Source organism: Esox lucius, chromosome 3, assembly GCF_011004845.1.
Source record: "Esox lucius isolate fEsoLuc1 chromosome 3, fEsoLuc1.pri, whole genome shotgun sequence".
Classification (NCBI taxonomy): Eukaryota; Metazoa; Chordata; class Actinopteri; order Esociformes; family Esocidae; genus Esox; species Esox lucius.
In genome coordinates, this window is record NC_047571.1 from 28514778 (window position 1) to 28537799 (window position 23022).

A 23022-nucleotide genomic window follows, 5' to 3' on the forward strand; every position below is an offset into this window, starting at 1 on the left:
ATGAATTGGGAGATATGTGAGTTTTATTCTGTTGTGGCTTTGAATGTGTCCTGCGTCATCCAGGACTACGAGAGTAAACTGGAGGCCCTGCAGAAACAGGTGGACAGAAGCTCTCGCTATCTGGAGTCCCCAGAGGAAGAGGAGGAGCCTGAAGAGGAAGGTATGTCATTGATTGACCGTTACCCAACTACAATTGTCTTATTTCATATTGTAAAAAAAATATTTTAAAATACAAGGACTTCATTGCTGAGTTGAAACCAGATAATTTAATATTTTCAAATGTATGTAATGTTTTAAGAATTCCCCATAGTTCCATGGACCAAGCGTGAGACTGAACTGGCACTGTGGGCCTTCCGTAAGTGGCGTTTCTACCAGTTCACCTCACTCAGGGACCTGCTGTGGGGTAATGCCATCTTCCTCAAGGAAGCCAACGCTATCAGTGTTGAGCTCAAGAAGAAGGTATGCTGTCATTATATACGTGCTCTCTAGAAAGTAGAACAAGGATGAAATTGCGACACTGTGGCATAAGTCCAAGGGGTCCGTGTTCAGATGAAATTTAACACAATTAGTTGAAACTGCAAAACAAATTAGATGGCGTATTGAGTGTTGTAGCGTGAAACAGTCCCCCGTTGAATGAGATCATCTCTACTAGGCTCAATGGGTTAGATAAATCCTCCAAATGAGATTTAAAATGGCAACATTCCACCACATACTGTAACTGTCACGTTGTCGCTAACATGCTAAAAGGGCCCCCCCCCCTCCCTCCCAGGTCCAGTTCCAGTTTGTGTTGCTGACTGATACGCTGTACTCCCCGCTGCCCCCGGACCTGCTGCCCCCCAGCGTTGCCAAGGAGAGGGAGAGGCGGCCATTTCCCCGTACCATCGTTGCCGTGGAGGTCCAAGACCAGAAGAACGGTGCCACACATTACTGGACTCTGGAGAAACTAAGGTGTCAGTGGCGGGGTTGTGTGTGTAATGAGGTTGTGTTACGTCGTGGATTTAATTAGGAGTTTCAAGGACTGGTCAATACAAAAATAGTCAGATATAATGTCAAAGTGAAAAATAAAATCAGCAAGTTGTTTTAAATTAATCACAAATAAAACAGAAAACTATTGATTGAGCAAGTATTCACCTGTTGGCTGTGACATACCAGAATGAGCTGTGGTGTAACCAGTTGTCTTTAGAAGTCACATAATTTACATGTTTCACATGGTTTGAGATAAAATACGCCTGTCTATGGCAGGTCCCAAAGTTTTTTAGTACATTTCTTATCAGAAATGACATCATGAAGATGAAGGAACATTCAAAGCAACTCTGTAGTATGGTTCTTCACCAACACTAATCAGGGGAAGGATATAAGAACATTTCCAGGTCATTAAATATCCCCCAGAGCATAGTAGACTCCATCATATGGCCCAACTGTTCTTTCTTGAACAGACCCTCCACAAGTGTCCGAGTATGGCGATAGTCAGGGAGGCCGCTAAAGTAGTTACAGTCTTCTGTGGCTGAGCTGTGCACACGGCAACCATTCAGAAAGCAAAGGACACTAAAAGGACCTTGAAAGACATCTTTCAAATGATTTTGCTCAATGCGGGCCATTTATGGGAGGGGGTCAAAAAGGAAACTCACATCAAATCTCAGATAGAAGTTTGCCGGAATGTGGGAGACACCAAGACGAAAGTGGGAGAACATTCTGTGGTCTGATCGGACCAAAATAATGCTTTGGGACATTTCCTTAATTTGGCCGGACCTCAATCCAATTGAGAATATTTGGAAAGATTTGAAAATTGCTGTTCACCAAAATGTCCCCATCCAAATTGACAGATCTTGAGCAGTTTTGCTAGGAACACTTTTGAGAGGCACTGTACCTTATATGTGACCCAAAGGGACGACAAGTTAATGAACCAAGACTATTCATTGATCTGACTTACAGAAGGGATTGGCATTATTAATCAAAGATTTGATGAGTTTAAAAACCTTATGAGATTTGAATCACATTGGCTTTTAAAATAATTGATTACATTTGTCTTAGTCACTCACTTAAAAGGCAAACAAAGCATTGATAATGTTAACATACGGTTTCAGTTACAAGAGAATGCATGAACAGATAATGACCTACTGGGCCGACAGCCTACAGGCCTTAGATAGGAGTAATGTCATTAACAACACTGATTCCATGGAGATCAGAAAGACGGAACAACGGGAGTTTAGTTAACCAATAAGGTATAGGGAGTGTTGTATATGGCCAATATCCATGGCAAATGGCTGTTTTCATAACGGTCCAATGTTGTAAATTTTAGAATAACTGCTGTTTTTCTTGCCAGCAAAAAACTAAAACTCAGCCCTCCTATGAATTTAGAAAACTCGGAAGGCAAGCTAAAATGCTCGCCCAGCCAGGGCCTAAAACAGCTGAAGGTGTCCTTTCTGGATCTACCTCACTATGTCTGCCGCTCCAACGTGCCCTGTCCTGACCGCGTGTGTGTTGTCTCTGCTGCCCCCTACAGGCAGAGGCTGGACCTGATGAGGGAGATGTATGATCGCGCGGCGGAGGTGCCCAGCAGCACTGTGGAGGACTGTGACCAGGCCCTGACCGGAGGAGACCCCTTCTACGACCGCTTCCCATGGTTCCGTCTGGTAGGCAGGTCAGTCCTAGACAGTTTTACAGTGTACGGTTTGGTCTTTTTGCAGACACTAATATCCAGAGCGAGTAACAGTGAACACACATTTTAAAAAGCTTAGTGTAGGATTAAAGTCAGTAGTAGTAAGCACACTCTGTTTGATTAGTTATTAATTAGTTATCGGCAAAAGGCAGCGTGAGGAGGAAGACTATGTAAACAATAAACTATGAAGAGTGTTAGTTCACGAAGGCCAGGCTGTAGTTAATTTAGATGCTCTTTGTAGAGTTCGGGTTTCAGATGTTTTCCCGAAACCTGGCAGAAAATCTCCTGTGCTAGCCTCAAGGGACGGAGAAGAGCTTTGACCTGGCAGATATCAAGCGTATCTGTCAGTCCCAAACCTCCTCCCGGTGACCACAGATTGCCCAGTGTTTTTCTAATGCCAGCAAAAGGACAGACGGGCTGTGCCCCGGCCCTGACTAGAGACCACCTCCAAGATCCAGTGTTGCTCTGAAAACAACCAACCACATCTTTCCCTGCTCCGCTTTATCTCCCTCCCCCCCACGTCAAAAGGGCCTTTGTGTACCTGAGTAACCTGCTGTACCCTGTACCCCTGGTGCATCGCGTGGCCATCGTCAGTGAGAAAGGGGAAGTCAAGGGATTCCTCAGGGTGGCGGTTCAGGCCATATCAGGTACGTGTCTCCGCCCGTCTCCACGTGTTTCTTTCCGCGGTGTGACGGACACATGCGGCAGCCGTCGCTGTCGTTTTTCCCCCAATATAATCCGGAAGGTTTTCTTCTCTCCCCAGCCGACGAGGAAGCCCCGGACTATGGTTCTGGTGTCAGACAGTCAGGAACGGCAAAGATCTCCTTCGAGGACCAACAGTTTGAGAAGGTAGAATCAGCGAGATTATGCAAAAAGGTTGCCAAGTCGGCGTCTGCATGCCTAAAATCAGGCCGAATCGTCACGTAAGGTAGCTCTAAGGTATATGAAGTGCTGAGTTTGTGTGGTCAGTTCCAGACAGAGTCGTGTTCCGGCAGCATGTCCCACTCCAACACCTCCCAGGAGGAGCTCCGATTTGTCGAGGGGGAGGGCCAGACGTCTGAGATCGGGGCTGACCCGGATGAGGTCAACAACAACACCTGCGCAGGTGAGGGCCTCGTCGTTTTCATCGTCACGTCTGCCAGATTTCTCATCCGTAAATGTGTCCGTTTGCGCAGGTTTTGTCGGCACTGGAGCTTTGGCCAAAAAAACTGGCGTAATGCCCGCCGGGAAACCAAACACACGACCATGTTGCCTGACAGCTTCCGCATCACACTGCAGCGTTAACTGATAGGTGGACGTGTACTCACTATGACCGCAGACTTGTGCCCCGTCACAGCCAGTCCAGAGGCCCCGCGCAGCCCGCTGAAGGGAGGCCTGGGTCTGGACCTGCCCCTCGAGCTGAACCAGGAGAAGGTCCTGTCCCACCTCCGCATTGGGTCCACCTTCACCTTCAGGGTCACCGTGCTGCAGGCCTCCAGCATCTCCGCTGAATATGCGGACATCTTCTGCCAGTTCAAGTGAGCGTCTCCCACCCGTCCGAGGGCTCTATTTTGTGTCTTGAGGTTTATGTTAAATGCTGAAAATCTACTAAATTGACGGGAGTCGTTCAGGAGAGCGGTTTTGAATGATTGTGCTGACCGGATGTGGGCCTTTTTGTTAGCAAAAATCCCCTGGTTGCGTGTGATAAGTGTTACTGGTTCTGGAACTTTAACTCAAGCGGCCTTTGTGTTCACACAGTTCTGAAGCTGTTCTATGGCGAAGGTTTGCCTTTCAGGATCTTTCACTTCTCTCTTTTCTTCATCCAGAAACGACCCCACCCTCTCTTGGTTTAAACAAACAAAATTCTTATGGTTAGTGTTATTTCCTGAGGCAGACTTGTCCCGTGGTGCGAGACAAGGGTCTGCCAAATGTGATCGTAAACAGTGCAGCATATGAAGCGGAGTAACTAGTATATTATCATGTACATTTACAGTGCAGTAGTTTCAATATATGTGTCTTGTAAACACGTCTGTACTGAATTTGGCTGTGGATGTGGTTTTCCTACCTCCAGCTTCATCCACCGACACGATGAGGCTTTCTCCACCGAGCCACTAAAGAACACTGGCCGAGGACCTCCTCTGGGATTCTACCATGTACAAAATGTAGGCGCTGTCCCCAGGACTACATATGGTTATTCCTCATAACTCATCGGTTTCTACCTGTGTCACTTCTGTCATTTTGCCGTTGAGTAATTAATCAGAAATGACTTGGAATCGCTTCGTGTATTTACCCTTCGCTAGATCACGGTGGAGGTCACCAAGTCGTTTGTGGAGTACATAAAAACCCAGCCCATTGTCTTTGAGGTGTTTGGCCACTACCAGAAACAGCCGTTCCCACCTCTCTGCAAAGACCTCATCAGGTGAGAGAAGTTCACACACTCTCTTCCAATTCAAATGATCCCGTCTCAATAATTAGCTAAAATAGACAATTTCAAAAGTTCGCACTTTTTCCTCAGTCCTTTACGACCTTCGAGGAGGCAGTTCCCCAGGGTTATGCCTTTGTCCAAACCAGGTGAGTGGTCACACCAGAAACTCTCGTCTGGTTTGTGTTTCTTTATGCGTCCCTGTGAATGTGTTTTTTCACTGCTAACCACTGATTTGGAAGTGATACATATATTCTCATTTCTGTCCTTCTTTTTCACAGTGCCAGCCACCAAGTTGAACACCCTGACCCGCTCCACAGCTGGCCCTTGTCACTCCAAATACGACCTCATGGCCTTCTTTGAGATCTGTGAGCTGGAGGCCAATGGAGAGTGAGTATTTTAAATGCCACACGTTGTGTCATCCTCAGTTTCTGTTCTGTCCTCCCGATAAGAGTCCTCTTCGAACTCCCTCTCATTCAAGGTCATTAACTACTAAAAAAACCAAATTTTGTTAGCAGAGAATTACTATGGTCAACAGCAAGTAAATATCAGTGGACATAAGACTGCAGAATACGGAACCAGATTTGGGAAGGTCTGTTAAGGTATGGGATCATTAATGAACGTGGATTTGTTTTTGCAGCTACATCCCATCAGTGGTGGACCATCGAGGGGCCACGCCCTGCCAGGGAACGTTCCTGCTTCACCAGGGCATCCAGCGGAGGATCACCGTTACCATAGCGCACGAGACAGGAAATGACATAGAGTGGAAAGAGGTCAAGGAGCTGGTGGTGGGTAAGTACCTATGAGAGCAGAAGACAATAAAAGGAGCACCCTTTACGTTGCATGAAGATTTAGTTGATCCAAGAGCACAGTAAAGATCCACCAGAAACGTATTTATTATAGAGATCGAGTAGATTCCTATTGCAGTGTATGAAGATCATATGTACCCATGTCCACAGTACACAAAGACCTCACAGTGCCATCTTTACTGCTAACGAGATATTTCTGATCCATTTTCCTGCACATAAGGATCTAATCTAATTGTTACGGTACACCAAAATCCTTTACTGAGTTTTGACCTCTCAGGGCGTATTCGGAATACTCCTGAAGCTGATGAGACCATCATCGATCCCAACATCCTGTCTCTCAACATCCTGTCTGCGGGATACATCTGGCCCTCATATGACGATAAGTACGTTCCCTCTTCTTTTTTACAGCTAGTTACTTGACTGCTGTGCAAACTATAAAATGAACGTTTATTATTGCCCATTGAATGGGCTGTCTATGCTGTGACCTTAAAATTATGGCAACTGATGGGGGAGAAACAGTGGTGTGAAACCTGTTTATTGGCATCAGAAAGAGAGCCTGTTGGTGACCTTTGGTGAGTTTGCAAGGCTGATTTCTTGATAATTCGTAATGTTAAAGATGCAGGACAAGACATTTTCAACCAGGTTTTTTGGTTTTTAATTTGGATGTGTGATATGTTGCTTATATGTCGATATTCAGTTAGTATAGTCACTATGATACCTCAGTTAGACCTGGTGCACAATTGTGCTCGACAGCGCCACTTTTACACCCAGTGGTCCAAATCCAGGAATGCATCTTTAGGTGTTTGGTTAGTGTCCATTTAGAAAGAAGTCATAGATTCAGAGAGTGACCTTTGAACTCATAGTAAGTTAGTAAAAGAGTTTAGACTTTTTTTCCTTTTATGCTTATTTTCATATGACTGTTTTTAATCTGTGTACGTATGGGATACAAATGAGTAACTTTGGTTTCATTTTCCCTGTAGTTGTGAGTTTTCAGTAGTTTGAACCAGTTTAATGTATCATGTTGGTGTAAACACTGCCTCATACTTCAGCACTGAATAACCGGGATGACCTTTTCCACATTGGGATGTAATGTCAGCTTGTTTTCTCATTGGCGCCGAATTTCACTGTTTACTGCACATCATCTCATGTGAACATTTCTTATTTTCTGCTGTATATTGGCAGTGAATACTTATTTTCCAGTGTTTTATTATGTTGCTTCAACATTTTTGTCACTTGTTTCTGTAGAAATCCAAAGCCAAGCTGCTTGCTTAATCCTCTCACCCCTTTCTCTTTGTGCAGTGTGTCCCTCGGAGTTGACCATAGGTATAACGCAACCTTCTCTCAACTCTTTGTTTTTTGATGGTTTGCTTGTCTGGTTATTTTCAACTTCACATTTAATTTATTTCACCCCGCTCATTTAGTTGACCAGTCAGTGAATTAAATGTCTTGTTTGTGTCTTTCAATGGATGGATTTCGTTTAAGTGCCCCTTGTCTCTTTTTTTCCTTTGCCTGATGTATGCCGATGGGGAAACATCCGTCTACTGTTCACGTTTCCATTGACAACATACATATCATTTCTAAACACAGAAGCGCTCACCTTTGACCCTTTGTTCACCCGCAGAACATTCTACCGTTTTGAGGCAGCGTGGGACAGCTCCATGCACAACTCTCTCCTTCTGAACCGTGTCACTCCTTATGGAGAGAAGATCTACATCACCCTGTCAGCCTATCTTGAGGTAAACATCTCTTCACTGATTTTACTCACTGCAAAGTAATGTTAGATTCTGTCCAAGTTTGATCCATGAACAAAATAAATGCAACCAGAAGTCAGGGGAGAGCCATCTTTATTCAGCATGAGTCTATGATGTTTTCCTTCCATTTCTCATTTCTCTCTCTCCAAAATTAGAGGCAACACTGTTTTTATGCCAGAATACATAGGAGGTGACCAGTGGTCATTACCAACCATTACACATTCCAATACCCTCCAATAAGAAAGGTTTATCCTACAACAGACCCTTGTATGGTATGTTCCAACCTATGGTCAATGGACCTATCCATATAGCCTATGTCAGTCACATGGGCAACTCCTAGCAGGAGGTATGGACAGAATGTATGGACAGGATGTGTGGGGCCCATCAGTAACAGGCAACACGTCCTATCTATGGTCCTTCTTTCAGAGTTAGTCAGCACAACTGTGTTGTGTTAAGTTTCTCATGCCAATTTCCCATCAGTAATCTTACCAAAACTAGTAATATGCTATTTGAAGCCAAATTAGTCATTAAGCAGACATCCTGATCAAGAGACTTATGAGATTTAAGTGCCTTTCTCAAGAACACAACGGCGGATTTCTTTTACGTTGTCGGCTCTGGACTCTAACCGGTTAATCTGTGATGGCCGGCCCAGCGCTCTAACCACTAGGCTATCTGCAGCCCGCTAATGGTGGAGGTAATGACTTCTCTCCATGCAACGTAGCATGAGATAGCTAAATAAAGTGCTTAGAGGTTGAGGGAAAGGTTTCAGGACGACACCTCACCATCAGCGCCGAAGCCACCAAAAACTCTCGTTACGTTATATGTCAACCCGTTTGGATTAAAAGGCACCTGACCCTGGGTCTTCCACGTCCTCATTAGATGGAGAACTGCACTCAGCCCACGGTGATCACCAAGGACTTCTGTATGGTGTTCTACTCCCGAGACGCCAAGCTGCCCGCCTCACGCTCCATCAGGAACCTGTTTAGCACTGGCTGTCTGAGGCCCTCGGAGAGGTAGGACCACAGTAGCGACAGGGCAGCCGGCCGCATACCCCCATGCTAAACATAGGAACGTACTGTATCTTTGGACCCCTGCTGTGCTAGCTGTGTGTGTGAACTGCTCCTGCTGTGCTAGCTGTGCATGCAAACTGCCCCTGCTGTGCTAGCTGTGCGTGGGAACTGCCCCTGCTTTGCTAGCTGTGCGTGTGAACAGCCCCTGCTGTGCTAGCTGTGCGTGTGAACTGCCCCTGCTGTGCTAGCTGTGTGTGTGAACTGCCTCTGCTATGCTAGCTGTGCGTGTGGACTGCCCCTGCTGTGCTAGCTGTGCGTGTGGACTGCCTCTGCTGTGCTAGCTGTGCTTGTGGACTGCCCCTGCTGTGCTAGCTGTGCATGTGGACTGCCCCTGCTGTGCTAACTGTGCGTGTGAACTGCCCCTGCTGTGCTAACTGTGCGTGTGAACTGCCCCTGCTGTGCTAACTGTGCGTGTGAACTGCCCCTGCTGTGCTAGCTGTGTGTGTGAACTGCCCCTGCTGTGCACATGTGAACTCTTGCGGTTGAACTCACTGTCTTTTTCTACCTCAGCAATCGTGTCACCGGAGTGTATGAAGTCAGCCTCTGTCATGTTGCAGACGCCGGAAGTCCAGGCAAGTTAGATCGTCGCCGTTAACGGCAGGTCTACACAAAAACGCGTGGGGCATGTTGTCCGTATTTTTCTTTTGTGTGTGCGTCAATTGCCCTCGTCGTTTAGCGAATCCGGAGCCAAATCTTTGACGGACTAGGCATTTTCGCCAAAGGACGTTCTGTGGTTTGAACTCGTGTTTCGCCAGGCAGACCGTAGACAACGTGCTGTCTCTCTCCCCCTCAGGCATGCAGAGGAGGCGCAGACGCGTCTTAGACACTTCAGTGGCGTACGTTCGCGGAGAGGAGAACCTGGCAGGCTGGAGGCCTCGCAGCGACAGTCTCATTCTGGACCACCAATGGGAGCTGGAGAAACTCAGCCTGCTGCAGGAAGTGAGGCCTGGGAGTGGCGGGGGGCTGCGGTGTGGTGGGACGGAGACAGGGAGGCGTTATCTGCTAAATCCTGTGAACATTTGTAATCCATTATGTCCGTCATTCCTGAGCAGTGGTGATTCACGGGCGGTTTCCTGTTGTGCCCCGGCAGGTGGAGAAGACCAGGCACTACCTGCTGCTGCGTGAGAAACTGGAGGCCACCCTGGCGGCAGGGCAGGACGCGCTCTGCAAGAGCGGCGACATCAGCGACTTTGCTAAGAGCCCCATCCTCAGCCACAGCCCCGGGGGCATCGCTGCCCTGGAGAGCCCCAGCCAGAGGCAGAGGGAACTGGCTGCCAAGGTAACTAGCATTCCCTGGCTTCCGTTTGGAACTGGGCCCGTTCCTACCTGATGCTCACAAATACAGCTTGTTCCTGTTTTGTTGTTTTTTGCTTTATCTCCGGCTACTGTAGCTAACAATTTGTGTGGCTCTTTAATGTGAACCGTGGATCACCTCATAACAGACGACTGTGTCTGCCATTGTCAGTGGACAACGTGTTAAGGACTCTGTTTCTGTCTTCCTGTCCTGCTTGTCCTCCCACCATGGTCCCAGTGTCTGCGACTGCTCATGCACACCTTCAACAGGGAGTACAGCCAGGTGAGCAGCAGTGCCAGTGAGAGCAAGGTGAGCCCCAACCTCCAGGCCCCCTGACCCCCTCTGTTAACCCAGTGACAGTACCCTGCACAGGCTAACGTTGCGCCTGTCAGTCCAAAGCCCGTCGAGCCTGGCCCCCGTTTTAACGCCTGCCCATTATCACTGAGCCCACTCGAGAAACCTGTCACCTTCATACGTTCCCTTCCCGGGCCACTGTGCCGTTCGCACATTCTGCCTCAGGTAATGTTCTTATTTGCTGAACGTAGAGCCACACTCTCGCAATTAACCCTGCATTTTCAAGGGCTTACTTTCTAACAGCGAGCTTTAGCTTAAGACAGAGTAACTTCGATACATGATTCACATAATTTACTCATTAATGTATTCACTTGCTGATATTATTTAGTTCCTTTGAATGAAATGAAAGAAACGTGTTTATGGACGAGTACAACACCGCCACTCATGAATCCCATCACATCAACTCAATATGGAATCCTTCACACAACCTAAAATATTTCCCAACCATCTTTCTGTAGCTCATTCACACCCGTAGCCCATGCTCCTCTGTCTCTCTGCAGAAAATGGCAGGTGACTCTGTCCATTGTGGGGCTTGTTTACTCTGACTTGTGTAGCCTGGGGTTGAGAGGGATCCCGTCATGATCTCATTGCTTGATTAGAGTCAGATCCTCTTCATAGACCAATCAAAACCCTCCAAATGCAGCGTTGGTTGATGTATAATGGTGTCAATGTCTGTGCGTGTTTGTGTGCTTATTTTGCGCGTGCATGTGTTTATGTTTGTTCTTGTGTATGTGTGTTCTTCTTTGTGCGTGCCTGTGTGATTGTCTGTACGCGCTTGTGTGTGTGTGTGTGTTTGTATATCTTTCAGCTGTCTGAGATGTCGGCATCGCTGATGTCGCCATCCTCTTCTGGTCTGAGCACACTGACCCCGTCCTCTACTTGCCCCTCATTGGTGGAGGGACATTATGACATCAGGTGTGTGTCCTTTCACCTTTCAACTATTCTTCTCTGCTACTAGTTTTTGAAGAAGTAGCACAGTCAATAAAGATGTATTGCCACCCTTTATGAAATTGAGCAAAAGGGAATGCAAAAAATACACAACAGATTTTGGGCTCCAAAATACGGGGGGGATTTTATTTCATCACAATAATTTGTGAAACACAAAACATTTCAATGAGAAAAACACAGTTCTTTTTTTATTATTGGCACCCCTAGAATCAATATTTGGTGAATACTTTTGGAGGGCTCTTGGTCCACTCCTTAACGCAGCAATCTTGATAGTCTCAGGTATGTTGTCAGACACAGATTGTGTGGTCCCGTAAACATTTATGTGTTGATTTTGTCTCGTCAGAGGCAACTAGGTGGTGCCATTGAGCTTAACAACAGCTCCTGGACCAATAGTAGCAAAACAGTCCCAAAGCATCAAAATCCACCATATTTTACCGGAGGTATCAGTCAATCAATCAATCAATCAATCAAATGTATTTATAAAGCCCTATTTACAACAGCAGTTGTCACAAAGTGCTTTACAGAGACACCCGGCCTTAAACCCCAAGGAGCAAACAACAGTAGTGTTGAATTTCAGTGGCTAGGAAAAACTCCCTAAGAAAGCCAAATTTTAGGAAGAAACCTAGAGAGGACCCAGGCTCAGAGGGGTGACCAGTCCTATTCTGGCTGTGCCGGGTGAGATATTAAGAGTCCAGTTGGAATAACAAATACATTTCTCTGGGCTAAATCCAGAGTCTATTTGATTTTAGACTAGGTCAAAAGTATGACCAGGTGGACAAGGACAGGGACAGCAACGGGCCCCCCCAAACCAGGTAATCCGCAGGTGTGTACCAGGACCTCATCTCCTCCTAAAATGTAAAACTGGAGGTGCCTTTCCTTCTATGCATTCACCCTTTTTGTCGCCAAACGTGCTGATGGTGTGCGTCGCCAAACAGTTTTCACACAATCTGACCACAACACATAATTGCTGACATGGTGGTGATGTCTAGCGGTTGATTGTTAGATTTGATAACCCCACGGTTCCACTAGACTGGACAGTCCTGAAACTGTGATCCTGGGATTCTTCTTTGTCTCCGTCCTCATCTTCCTCACCATGCGTGGGGGGTGATATGCAAAAGCGTCCTGTTCTTGACTAATTTGCGGCTGTTTCAGACTTCTGGAATGTTTAGATTTTTGCCCTGACTGTGCTTAGTGTTTTTTTTTTCAACTGTATATAAAAATATTTTGTAACCTTTACCTGACCTTTGTTCAAATGACCTTTGGTTTTATCCATGTTGTCTGATGACAAAGGGATTTTATGTGTGTTCATTCTCAAATTTATACCCCAGGGAAACAGGAACGCCTGAACAGCCTCAATACAGTTTCTGGAGACCAACTTAAAAGCATACAATTTCATAACAGTCGCCTCTTTTATTTTAAATATTATTTAGGTGTTGTGAAGAGGTAAACGCCAAGTGTGGAAATATTTTTGTTTTGCAGAAACTACTCAATAAAATGTTTTGTTTGAGAAAATGTAGGAAGGAATACGTCTCTCCTTTATGTTTGACGCCAAAATATAACTCATTGTTAATGTTATATTCATTATATTTACATTTGCTCAATTTCATGAAGGGTGCCAATACTTGTTATGGGGACAGAATTATTTAAAGGTCACTGACAGACCTTTTAACAGGAGCTGGAAAATGTGTTGAGAACAGTGAGAGACCATTGAAAGAGCTGTATCCCTGGTCTGCAGACACACAGAGCCTGGTTCTGGGGCTTCAACACCAGACCTGGACCCCTTCAGCCCCGTGGACAGGAAGAGGACCCTGGGTAGAGGCTGCACCTTTGTCCCTGACATCCAGGAGATCCGTGTCAGGTGAGAGTTAACCACTCCGGTCTTAGCGATTATCTAGGTCTACAGGGCTTCATAGAGATACAGTTAAGCCCAAATGTTAGCATAACCATGCCACATGTTTTGCTATAGTGATTTTTCATTTGACCAATAGGTTTCTTCTGTCTGGAAATGGCATAAGCAAGTGACAAAACATGGTAAGAAATAGTTACATTATACATTTGTATCTCCAGCACAATGTCTTACCATGTTTTGTCACTTGTTTGTCATTTTCAGCCAGAAGAAGCCTACAGTATTGGTCAAATTTAAATTCAGTATTGCTCAAAATTTGGCATGGGTATGAATACTTCTGGGCTTAACTGTATGTTCACATAACGTGAATTATAATGGCTGTGCTAGGGGAATTGTTCAGTCAATAAAATTAGTAAACACATTTCTGATGATAATATTTCATGTATTGAGAAGGGAATAGATAAATTATAAAATATAGCAATATATAAATAGCAATATAGACAGCTCCGGAAAAAATTTAGAGACAACTGCACCTTATTTTTTCCTCACTCAAAACCTTCCTTTTCAACTTTTCTGGTAAGGAAAGAAAAAGGTGCAATGGTCTCTTTATTTTTTCTGGAGCTGTATATACAGGATAGTGAAATATAACTTTTGATTGTGTTTTTTCTTTTGTGTGTTGTTGTGTATATATAAACATCTAAATGTAGTATTATAAAATGACCACACTCCAGAAGTGTCCCATTTACACTCGACTCACCCCATGTCAATGTATCCCTGAGTGAATAGTTGATGTGCATTGGGTAGCTCAGGGCTCATCTACCAAACAGACTTTGGTCTCAGATCCCTCAGACTCCCGGTCCAACTCAAGGCCCAATAAAGAGACTTTCCTTCTGTCTCCTCTGGGCTGTAGTCCAATTGTGTCAAAGAAAGGCTACCTGCACTTCCTGGAGCCTCACACCAGCGGCTGGGTGAAGCGCTACGTGGTGGTGCGTCGGCCCTATGTCTACCTGTACCGCACCGAGAGGGACAGCGTGGAGCGAGCCGTCATCAACCTGTCCTCTGCCCAGGTTGAATACAGCGAGGACAAGCAGACTCTGCTCCGGGTAAGAGTGGCCCAGGTCGCCTCCAAATGTTTTAGAAGTAAAGAAATCAACAAAAAAATACTAGATGTTTTTATAAGAATTCCCTTTAAGGGTTCCTCGAAGAACCTTTTAATGAAGAACCCACCATCAACGGTCAACACAGGGTACCTCAAATAGAAGAGGTTATTTGTGGAAAGATTAAGAGAGGGTTCTTCAGAGAACTTTTAGGGTTTCCCGGAATTTCAGTTTGAAGAACATCTGGAAATCCTCCAGGATCCTTTTTGGAGTGTACTGCACACAAAAATATCACCACTATGGTATTAAAAATATACTATGGGCGTACCGAAAAGACATGTAAAACAAACTAATTTGTTGGAATATATATAAATGGATCTGTTATTTTCCAGAAATATATGTTTTTTTATATACAAAGTAAGCAATATATATTTGTAGATGATGTAAAAAAAAAAAATCTCTATTTTAGTAGCCCTGATTCCCTTTATATTTTTTAATTCTAATTAACTTTTTAATAACTAGATACTTTTTCTGCTTTTAGACTCCGAACACATTTGCAGTGTGCACGGAGCATCGAGGAATACTCCTCCAAGCCAGCAACGACAAAGACATGCACGACTGGCTGTATGCGTTCAACCCCCTGCTTGCCGGAACCATCAGGTATTGTAACCCCACATCTTTATCGTTGTGTGTTTGTTAACAGCTTCTCTTTTCAAACAAGTTACTTAAATTGCACAAACACTTGTTTCAGCTCATTCAAACATTAGGCCTCTCTTTTTGGTTTCTCCCCGAAGGTCTAAGCTCTCCCGGAGAAAGTCAGGCCAGAGGATGTGAGGGAGTGGATCACCCGAGGTGGTGGAAAAAGAAAACCATAATCTACCCCCCCCCTCCCCCCCATATAGCTCATCTGAACATCTCACTCCTGCGCTGCTTCCTGTCCAAACAGTTCCTTCTGCTGACTCCTCCCAAAAACAGCACTTAAATCCATCCCAGCCAATCCCCTATTTGAAGCATTTCCTGGTTTCCTGGAACATGCACGGTATAAACAATCCATTAAATGCCATTAAGACCCATATAAGACTGACTTGTGATGCTACCCTGTTCAGCAGGGCTTACCCCTGCTAGGTGAGTTGGGGTAGGCGGTGCTCCCTGTTCTTATGTGCATGTTGACTTTACCTTGACCTAACAAGCCTCCAGGCTCCATAACGGTTTAGCTGAACAAAGGAAAAGTCTTTAGTGCAAGTTCGTTACCGTCACCCCGTTGACTGTGTTTGATGCCCCAGATCCCAAACTGCTCATATATTTCTTATGTAAAATACAATAGTAGTCTGATAAATCAACATGGCGACGTGGTATATTCCCTTTTCTAGTCCACTCGTAGGAGATCTCTGTGCGCGTGTGTGTTTTAGTGCAGGGGGGAGACAGCAGCACCTATCGACGTTGGTCGTCACGGTAACGCAGGATGTCCTCGTTACCACATATTGAAAGGGCTGCAGCTCGTTGCCGTCGCCTGTGTTTTGTATCCCAAGGTTTTGGTGGAACGGACGGGACGGGCGCTGCGATAGTACACAAGACAGTGTAGGATGAAAGGGAACACTGCTGGGGAGTGTTTTGAGGCCATGGTTTTTGACCGTGTACTGTAGCTCAGAAGTGGATGCTGTGATACCTGGGTAACATATCGATACTATGTATGGGAGAGGACAATAGGATGACTCCCTACGCCTGTTACGTTTGGATAATGATGAGTTCACTGTGCTGTTGTTTCATACTTACTCGTTTGCTACGGTAGAGTATAGGCAATGTAATACGCTGGCAGTCGGACTTACAGTGGAGAGTAATTGTGACCTGTGACGTATTTTGGCGTTTCTACATATTGTTTTGTATACATTTTTTTGGTTTATTTATGGGATCACTGACCACTTTAATCGCATGGCACTTTATTGTTGCGTTATAACACCCGTTATTCTGTTGCGTTATAACACCCGTTATTCTCTTGAGTTGATGTCTGTCACGTTGACTTGTTTCTAACCAAAGCATTCCAGTCTATTTCCAATAGTGCCGGGCTCCTCCGTCACGTAAAGCTGACAAAATGGTTTTAGTGCAACGTTAATGGAATATTTCATAAAACCTGGTGTTCCAATCCTGCATTGACCCTGAATGTCTGTTAATAAGTGAAATACACCAAGTTGATACGCAAAATAGCTCCTCTGGAGAGAGTGTGCGTTTTCCACGGCCTATACTGTGGTTGGTAACAGTACACTTAATAATTTAAAGGGAAACTGTGATCCCACTCTCTCGGTGGGTTAGTGAGACATGTGCATGTTTTTTTCAGACAGTTGAGTTGTGAGTCCGAACCAGGTAGTGCCTCCAGTTAACCCCTCTCGTTTTCCGTTTTTCTTTTTTTTGCATCAACGCCCACCTCTTTAGCTTGATGTTACACGTACTACCTTAACAAATGTTTTTATTTACCGTGCTGCTATGGAGATTGTGTCGACGCCGTGTTTCGATGGGATTCCCTCCTTTTTCAACGAGCAGGTGCAGTGCAGTGTAGACCTTGCTTTTGGTCCTTATGTAACGTTGCCTCTGACGTCATCCGCTTTGGTGTAGCTAGTCTTCAGCCTGGTGCTTCAACCGGAAACCCACACAGTATGACAATAGTTCAACGTTAACCAGGGGGCATTGCTGACTACAGTTACAGTGATGTGGCTCTGAAAGTGACTCTTCAGCGCCACGTTAATCTAGCATCGATAACAAATGCGCAGTTTTAAACTAAACCTGTTGGCCCTATAGGCTTAGCAATGCTCTTCGTACAATAGCACTTTATTGGAAACCAGCAGCTCTTGTTTTGACTACAGTAACATCGTGGTTATGTCCACTAGACTATCCATGGCCAGACAGCCAACTGGATCATGAGGTCATTTCCTGCTGTTGTTTCTCGTTTACGCAGCAGGTTTCGGTCAAACACATAGCGCTGGGTTTATGCGTGCCTTAGGCCAGCCAACCTAAAGAGCATGTTCAGAAAGCTACGGCCAACGACCAAGCATGTAAGGCATTGCATTACTCACACATGGTGTTCCCCTACTAATGTTTATAAGCAGTAATATCAACTAATGTCAGTTAGGAATCCTCATATACCTTTCCTTAAGGATATAGAGTATAATGCTGATATACTGTATTTCAAACACTGCAACAGTTGAGAGTTGAGAGTCTCAGTGAGAAAGCATGCCCCCTGGTGGTTATTTATGTTTTTCTTTGAGAAACAAAACACAACCTATCACAAGGTTGGATCTAGCACTGTAATAACAAGTTCATGAGTAACCCCCCATTTTTAGAAATGTGTCAAGACGAGCATGTACAGCTATGTAGTTAATACCGGTTCCATAAAATTACCTACGTTCTGAAAAAGACAATGCTGTGAACACAAAAGTATACTGGTAATTCCCAACACTATCTAACCTCTTTGTTAACATATAAAAGGAGTTCCTACCAAACAATATCACAGTATTGGCAAAAACCTAGTGGTCCCTTCAATTTCCACAGATTTTTCATCTCAATATCTGCTGTTTCTCTCCCCTAGAACACCTCCCCTTCTCTCCTTTTCCAGCTCCGGTGACTCTTGCTTTCCCAACGTTTGTGTGTATCTGTCCAGGTTCTTCTCTGTAAGTCAACAAAGGAAACTCAGGGTCAATCACTGTATTAATATAAAAGAAAGTATTTCACAAAATATAATTCCACCCCTGTAATTTACTGGCATACAGTCAAGGTTGTAGGAGCAGGAGGGGGACATGTCCCTCCAATTTTAGAAGCAGGTAAATTGGTCCTCCCGGAAATAATAACAATTTGCGGAAAAAAATTAAAATAATAATAAACTCCCTGAATACAGTCAAAAGTCAATGAGTTCATTGAGGCTTATCGTAAATACATTCAAATGTGGCTAGGTAATGAGCACCACTGTTAACTCCAGCTAGGTTTGTGTGGCTTATATACTTATCAGTCGGGGTCATTATCACTTTGATAATAGGAAATGAAACGTCAACACATTAGTGAACACGTTTCAAATGAAGCCAATTGGGTTCAAAGCTTTACAGTAGGCACGTCAGCCTATCCTGTGTCCAGTGGTAGCACAGATGACACAGAAAAGATCACCGTAGTTCAGATTGTATCTAGAGATGAATGGCATTCAGCTGGTTTACGCAACAGTTACTGTAAAATAACAAACACTCTTGTATTTCTGTAGCTACCTATCGCGCTTGTCACCTTTACCGGCTGTCGTTGACTGATTTCATCACGCTCTGCACCTCCAAGGGCGAGACTGACAGGCAAGCAGGCGGTGATCTTGATCTCTACAAAATCTTTGCTTTAAAATAGCTTTTTTTGTTTTGTTTTATCCCGCAAGTGAAAAAGAAGTACTTGACCCTCGGCGTCCTCAATTGTTGACACGGGGCTGACTCTCAACTATAAGATTCATTTGGTTCGTCAAGGTTGTGGTCATCTGGATTTATGTTGCTCTTTTCTTTGTTGCACACTGTCTCACTTTTGCCTGCTTGAACAATGTAAGAAAATAAAGCTTTATGTTCATTTATAAATTGTTTGCTATTTGAACGAGGAGTATCTGAGTGCGTTATATTGGAGCTATTTAACTGTCAACCAAGGATAATTTATTGTGTCGGTCACATGTGATAAAGAAATAATATTGAGAAAGTATGAATAAAGTTGGGGTCTGCGACTTTATCCCATAACCGAAGGAGGAAGTTATTTTGTTCTAAACTGTACTTTTATCGCTTTAGCAATTAGCACCTGAAATGCATCCATCTGTATCTACTGATTTACTGTAAAGATTAGTCTTGTAAAGATAGAATCCTTCTTAAAGCTAGGATAATTATTAAAAATATGATATCCGATATTCTGTCCTCAGAGAAAAGTTAAAACGTAGGTTTAGCTGTCTATATAAAAATATGGATGAGTTCTGTTTCGGATCAGTCAGCTTTATGTGGCATTACATTTCTGGATCCAAGCATGTGGATCTACTTCATCCTCACGTTCTTCCTAAAGCAGTGAGGGGAAAACAATGCAGCCCTCTAAAGAAACACCTGCCTCCATGACACTGTAATGACTCCTCCTTGAAATTCGATTGGCTCTCGTCGTGTAAATAATGAACCCAATTGGCTGTGTTGGGTGCTCTCGCACAGATGTAACCCCTTGTTCCTGTCCCTTTATAGTTTATACCATAATAACTGGCCTGTGATGTCATCTCAGTGCTCATGTTATCTTTGAGTGTTGGACTAGTGTCTTCTAATGTTTGTGGACACGTAACAAGTTGTCAAATTAAAGTGAAATAAATGTGAAACTTATGCAACATTTGCCTGTGTCCCTTGTCTGGATTGTGTGGTCTGGCATCGGTTATTAGCTAAAGCTCATAGATCCTCACCTTATGCAAAGATGTGCTGGTTTCAATTTTGTTTTTAACATGTATTTTTAGGAGAGGAACAGAACAACTCAAGTAGATGATTTTCCAATAAAGTACTAATGAGTTCTAGTGATCCTTTTTGGTGTGCATATATCTGTTTCAACACAGCACTAATAACCCAGATTAAATTATCAAAACACATGGTTAGGTTTTTGACTGATCTGAAAACATGGCTGGGTTGCGTAGATCAGTGCTGTTTCAGGAAACTCAACGTGTGTCCCTGTGTCTCTTGGTGTCCCTCTGTGTCCCCATGTATCTCTCAGTGTCCTCAATTCTCTCTCTGTCCCTGTGTCTCTGTGTCTCTGTGTCCCCATGTCTCTGTGTCTCTCTGTCCCTGTGTCCCAGTGTCTCTGTGTCTCTCTGTCCCTGTGTCCCCATGTCTCTGTCCCTCTCTGTCCCTGTGTCTCTGTCCCTCTCTGTCTCTGTGTCCCTGTGTCTCTCTGTCTCTGTGTCCCTGTGTCTCTCTGTCCCTGTGTCCCCGTGTCTCTGTGTCTCTCTGTCCCCGTGTCTCTCTGTCCCTGTGTCCCCGTGTCTCTGTGTCCCTGTGTCTCTCTGTCTCTGTGTCCCCGTGTCTCTCTGTCCCTGTGTCCCCGTGTCTCTGTGTCTCTCTGTCCCCGTGTCTCTCTGTCCCTGTGTCCCCGTGTCTCTGTGTCTCTCTGTCCCCGTGTCTCTCTGTCCCTGTGTCCCTCTCTGTCTCTGTGTCCCTGTGTCTCTCTGTCTCTGTGTCCCCGTGTCTCTCTGTCCCTCTGTCCCCGTGTCTCTGTGTCTCTCTGTCCCCGTGTCTCTCTGTCCCTGTGTCCCCGTGTCTCTGTGTCTCTCTGTCCCCGTGTCTCTCTGTCCCTGTGTCCCTGTGTCTCTCTGTCTCTGTGTCCCCGTGTCTCTCTGTCCCTGTGTCCCCGTGTCTCTGTGTCCCTGTGTCTCTCTGTCTCTGTGTCCCCGTGTCTCTCTGTCCCTGTGTCCCCGTGTCTCTCTGTCTCTGTGTCCCCGTGTCTCTCTGTCCCTGTGTCCCCGTGTCTCTGTGTCCCTGTGTCTCTCTGTCTCTGTGTCCCTGTGTCTCTGTGTCTCTCTGTCCCTGTGTCTCTGTGTCCCTGTGTCCCCGTGTCTCTGTGTCCCCATGTCTCTTTGTTTGTCCGTCAGTGCCTTGCACAGACCTTTCGAGGGGCATGGGACAAAATGACAAAAAAGGGCTCCTTGGATACATGCAGGCAGTGGAACAGACCTCGGTTTCCTCATGACTGTCGGGTTCCGGGATGAGCGTTACACAGACGGATGACGCATGGCCATCTGCTCGAGTGACGCGCGTCATACAGACGGCCGATGCATGCCCGTTGGAGGGAATGACGCGTGTCACGCAGATAGAGCATGTGCACCGATGACCCATGGGAAAAAAGGGCACTTGCTAAGTCTGAGGGGGAAAAGGGCGGGGGCTCAAGCCCCCCTTGGGGTCGTGCACATGCCTGGTGTCCATGTCTTTCCGTGTGTCCTGTCTCTTTGTGTCCATGTCTGTGCGGGTGACCCATCAATGCATGTGTGTGTAGGTGTGTGTGTTTGAGTGTGTGTGTGTGTGTGTATTTGTGTGTATATGTGGCCCCTCCATAATTGATCATGTTCTAGCTATGTTCTGAGGCCCCAGACAGACAGGTCATCTAAGCCTGAACCTTCCATAACCGAGACATACAGGGTCTGCTGATCCCTTCACTCTGTGTCACCCTGGTAGAAGGTGTCGGCCACTTGTCTCGGCCATGGCGGGATGACATTACACCACATTATAGGCACTGAAATGCATTTCTAATATGTGACTTGCTGGGGAAGATGGCCTGTTGTATATGTGAGATCAATATTTAACAGTTGGTTGGGGGAGAGTCTGTGTGCATGCGTGTATTGGATTTTAGTGCCATGCCGTTTCAGACACTTTCACTTAACAGCCTTACTTTGTTTGGGCCCCGTCACTGCAAAGCCAAATCTCTGACTCAGTCAACAGCCGGATGCCAATTAATGTCTCCGATGACTCAACATAATGGAGATCCAGTCAGCCTGGCAGTATTCAGTGCCTCTCGTTCCTGTCCAAACTGACTGACAGGTACTGCTCGGCTTCCACTGTCGCCTGTATCCTACCCCAGCCATTGGTCATACCACACAAACGTCCACATGGCCCTGGGTCTACTGTACCTCAGCGCCCCTGGACATCCAATCCAGCCTCTCAATAATTAACACTGAAAGGCTGGATTGGCCCCCCCCTATATGAGGGTTTGCAACATAGGAATGCTCTTCCTCGGTCCGGTTGGTTCATTGGCTGGTCGACAGAAGAGGGCGTCAAAGACGTTCTGAGATGTTTCTCAGATACCTGCATTTCACCCGTGCCAGGAACCCAGCGGTTATTGTAAGTACACCTTTGCTTGGAGGGATCTCTGGTAAAGCCATGCTTGGTTGTTTTGAGAAGGCATCATTTGATAGTCTGAAAATTGGAGGGAAGGGTTTTACAGGCAGAGAAAGTTCTGTGACGATGTGGCTGATATCATTATTTTTGAAAACTGGCTTGATTAAAAATGTAATGCCAAAGCATGCTGTTGGATTTTTTTTTAACAAAAGGAAGGATTCGTGTGTAAACGATAATTATTATATTAATTCCAAACTATTATCAAAATGGGTCCGATATCTTTGTGTGAAGCAACTGATAAACACTTGCTTGTCCTCCAGTGTTTTATTTTGTTTCATATAATCATATTAGTAAAGCTTTTTAACAAAGGGTTTATTAGTGAAGGGGTTGTGTGGGGATTCTATAAATGCTTTGAAATGGATAAACAGGACAAGCTTGATCAATACAAGAAATTAAAAGCATTCGTTGGTCTCTGTGTTAAAGCAATTTCAAAAATCCTTCTTTTGGTGAGGCTAGTGTTTTCTTAATAATTCCTAATTGTAGTGTCACTGTAGTTAAGTTACCACAGCATTTTGGAAAGATGCCAGTGTAGTGTTCTGGGATGGCACAGTCTGCCCTAAGTGGACCTTGTAACATTTAGGATCATTAATAGCATTAAGCCCTTAAAATTCCTGTGAATCACTACGGTTACCTGAACCGTGCTATCAGTTGTCTGACCTGTTACACACTCAGTGCCTGTCTCGCGAAACTGTGTGGCGGGGTGAATCAGTGTGCTTATGCATGCTGTATGCACACTTACAAGTGTGTGTGTATGTGTGCGTGTGTGTTTGTGCGTGCGTGTGTGTGTGTGTATTGCATGTAGCCTCCATCCTGGGGGTCTTGGTCTCTTACAAGATTGCTTTGGGGCCTCTTATCAACTCATGGGTCATGTTCTGAGGTCACATTTCTC

General features: G+C 45.2%; 1 protein-coding gene across 26 annotated transcripts in view; it reads left to right on the forward strand.

Moving 5' to 3' along the window:
* Positions 1-19589, forward strand: part of kif1ab (kinesin family member 1Ab) — a 33261-nt gene extending 13672 nt beyond the window's left edge. For 13 of the 26 annotated variants that reach the window (XM_010901772.4, XM_010901775.4, XM_010901787.4 and 10 more), the window contains 26 exons: positions 64-160; positions 299-459; positions 770-948; positions 2504-2641; positions 3188-3306; positions 3423-3508; positions 3629-3764; positions 3978-4176; positions 4710-4800; positions 4939-5057; positions 5136-5209; positions 5342-5450; positions 5701-5852; positions 6147-6252; positions 7169-7192; positions 7491-7605; positions 8500-8633; positions 9201-9262; positions 9484-9629; positions 9781-9969; positions 10222-10293; positions 11147-11253; positions 13022-13144; positions 14043-14235; positions 14771-14889; positions 15024-19589. In XM_010901772.4, coding sequence (XP_010900074.1) covers positions 64-160; positions 299-459; positions 770-948; positions 2504-2641; positions 3188-3306; positions 3423-3508; positions 3629-3764; positions 3978-4176; positions 4710-4800; positions 4939-5057; positions 5136-5209; positions 5342-5450; positions 5701-5852; positions 6147-6252; positions 7169-7192; positions 7491-7605; positions 8500-8633; positions 9201-9262; positions 9484-9629; positions 9781-9969; positions 10222-10293; positions 11147-11253; positions 13022-13144; positions 14043-14235; positions 14771-14889; positions 15024-15063 — 3090 coding nt within the window. In that variant the 3' untranslated portion in view covers positions 15064-19589. The remainder of the gene's footprint in view (positions 1-63; positions 161-298; positions 460-769; positions 949-2503; positions 2642-3187; positions 3307-3422; positions 3509-3628; positions 3765-3977; positions 4177-4709; positions 4801-4938; positions 5058-5135; positions 5210-5341; positions 5451-5700; positions 5853-6146; positions 6253-7168; positions 7193-7490; positions 7606-8499; positions 8634-9200; positions 9263-9483; positions 9630-9780; positions 9970-10221; positions 10294-11146; positions 11254-13021; positions 13145-14042; positions 14236-14770; positions 14890-15023) is intronic. The other 13 variants (XM_010901782.4, XM_010901794.4, XM_010901784.4 and 10 more) reach the window with 10 other exon arrangements.
* Positions 19590-23022: the final 3433 nt, after the last annotated feature.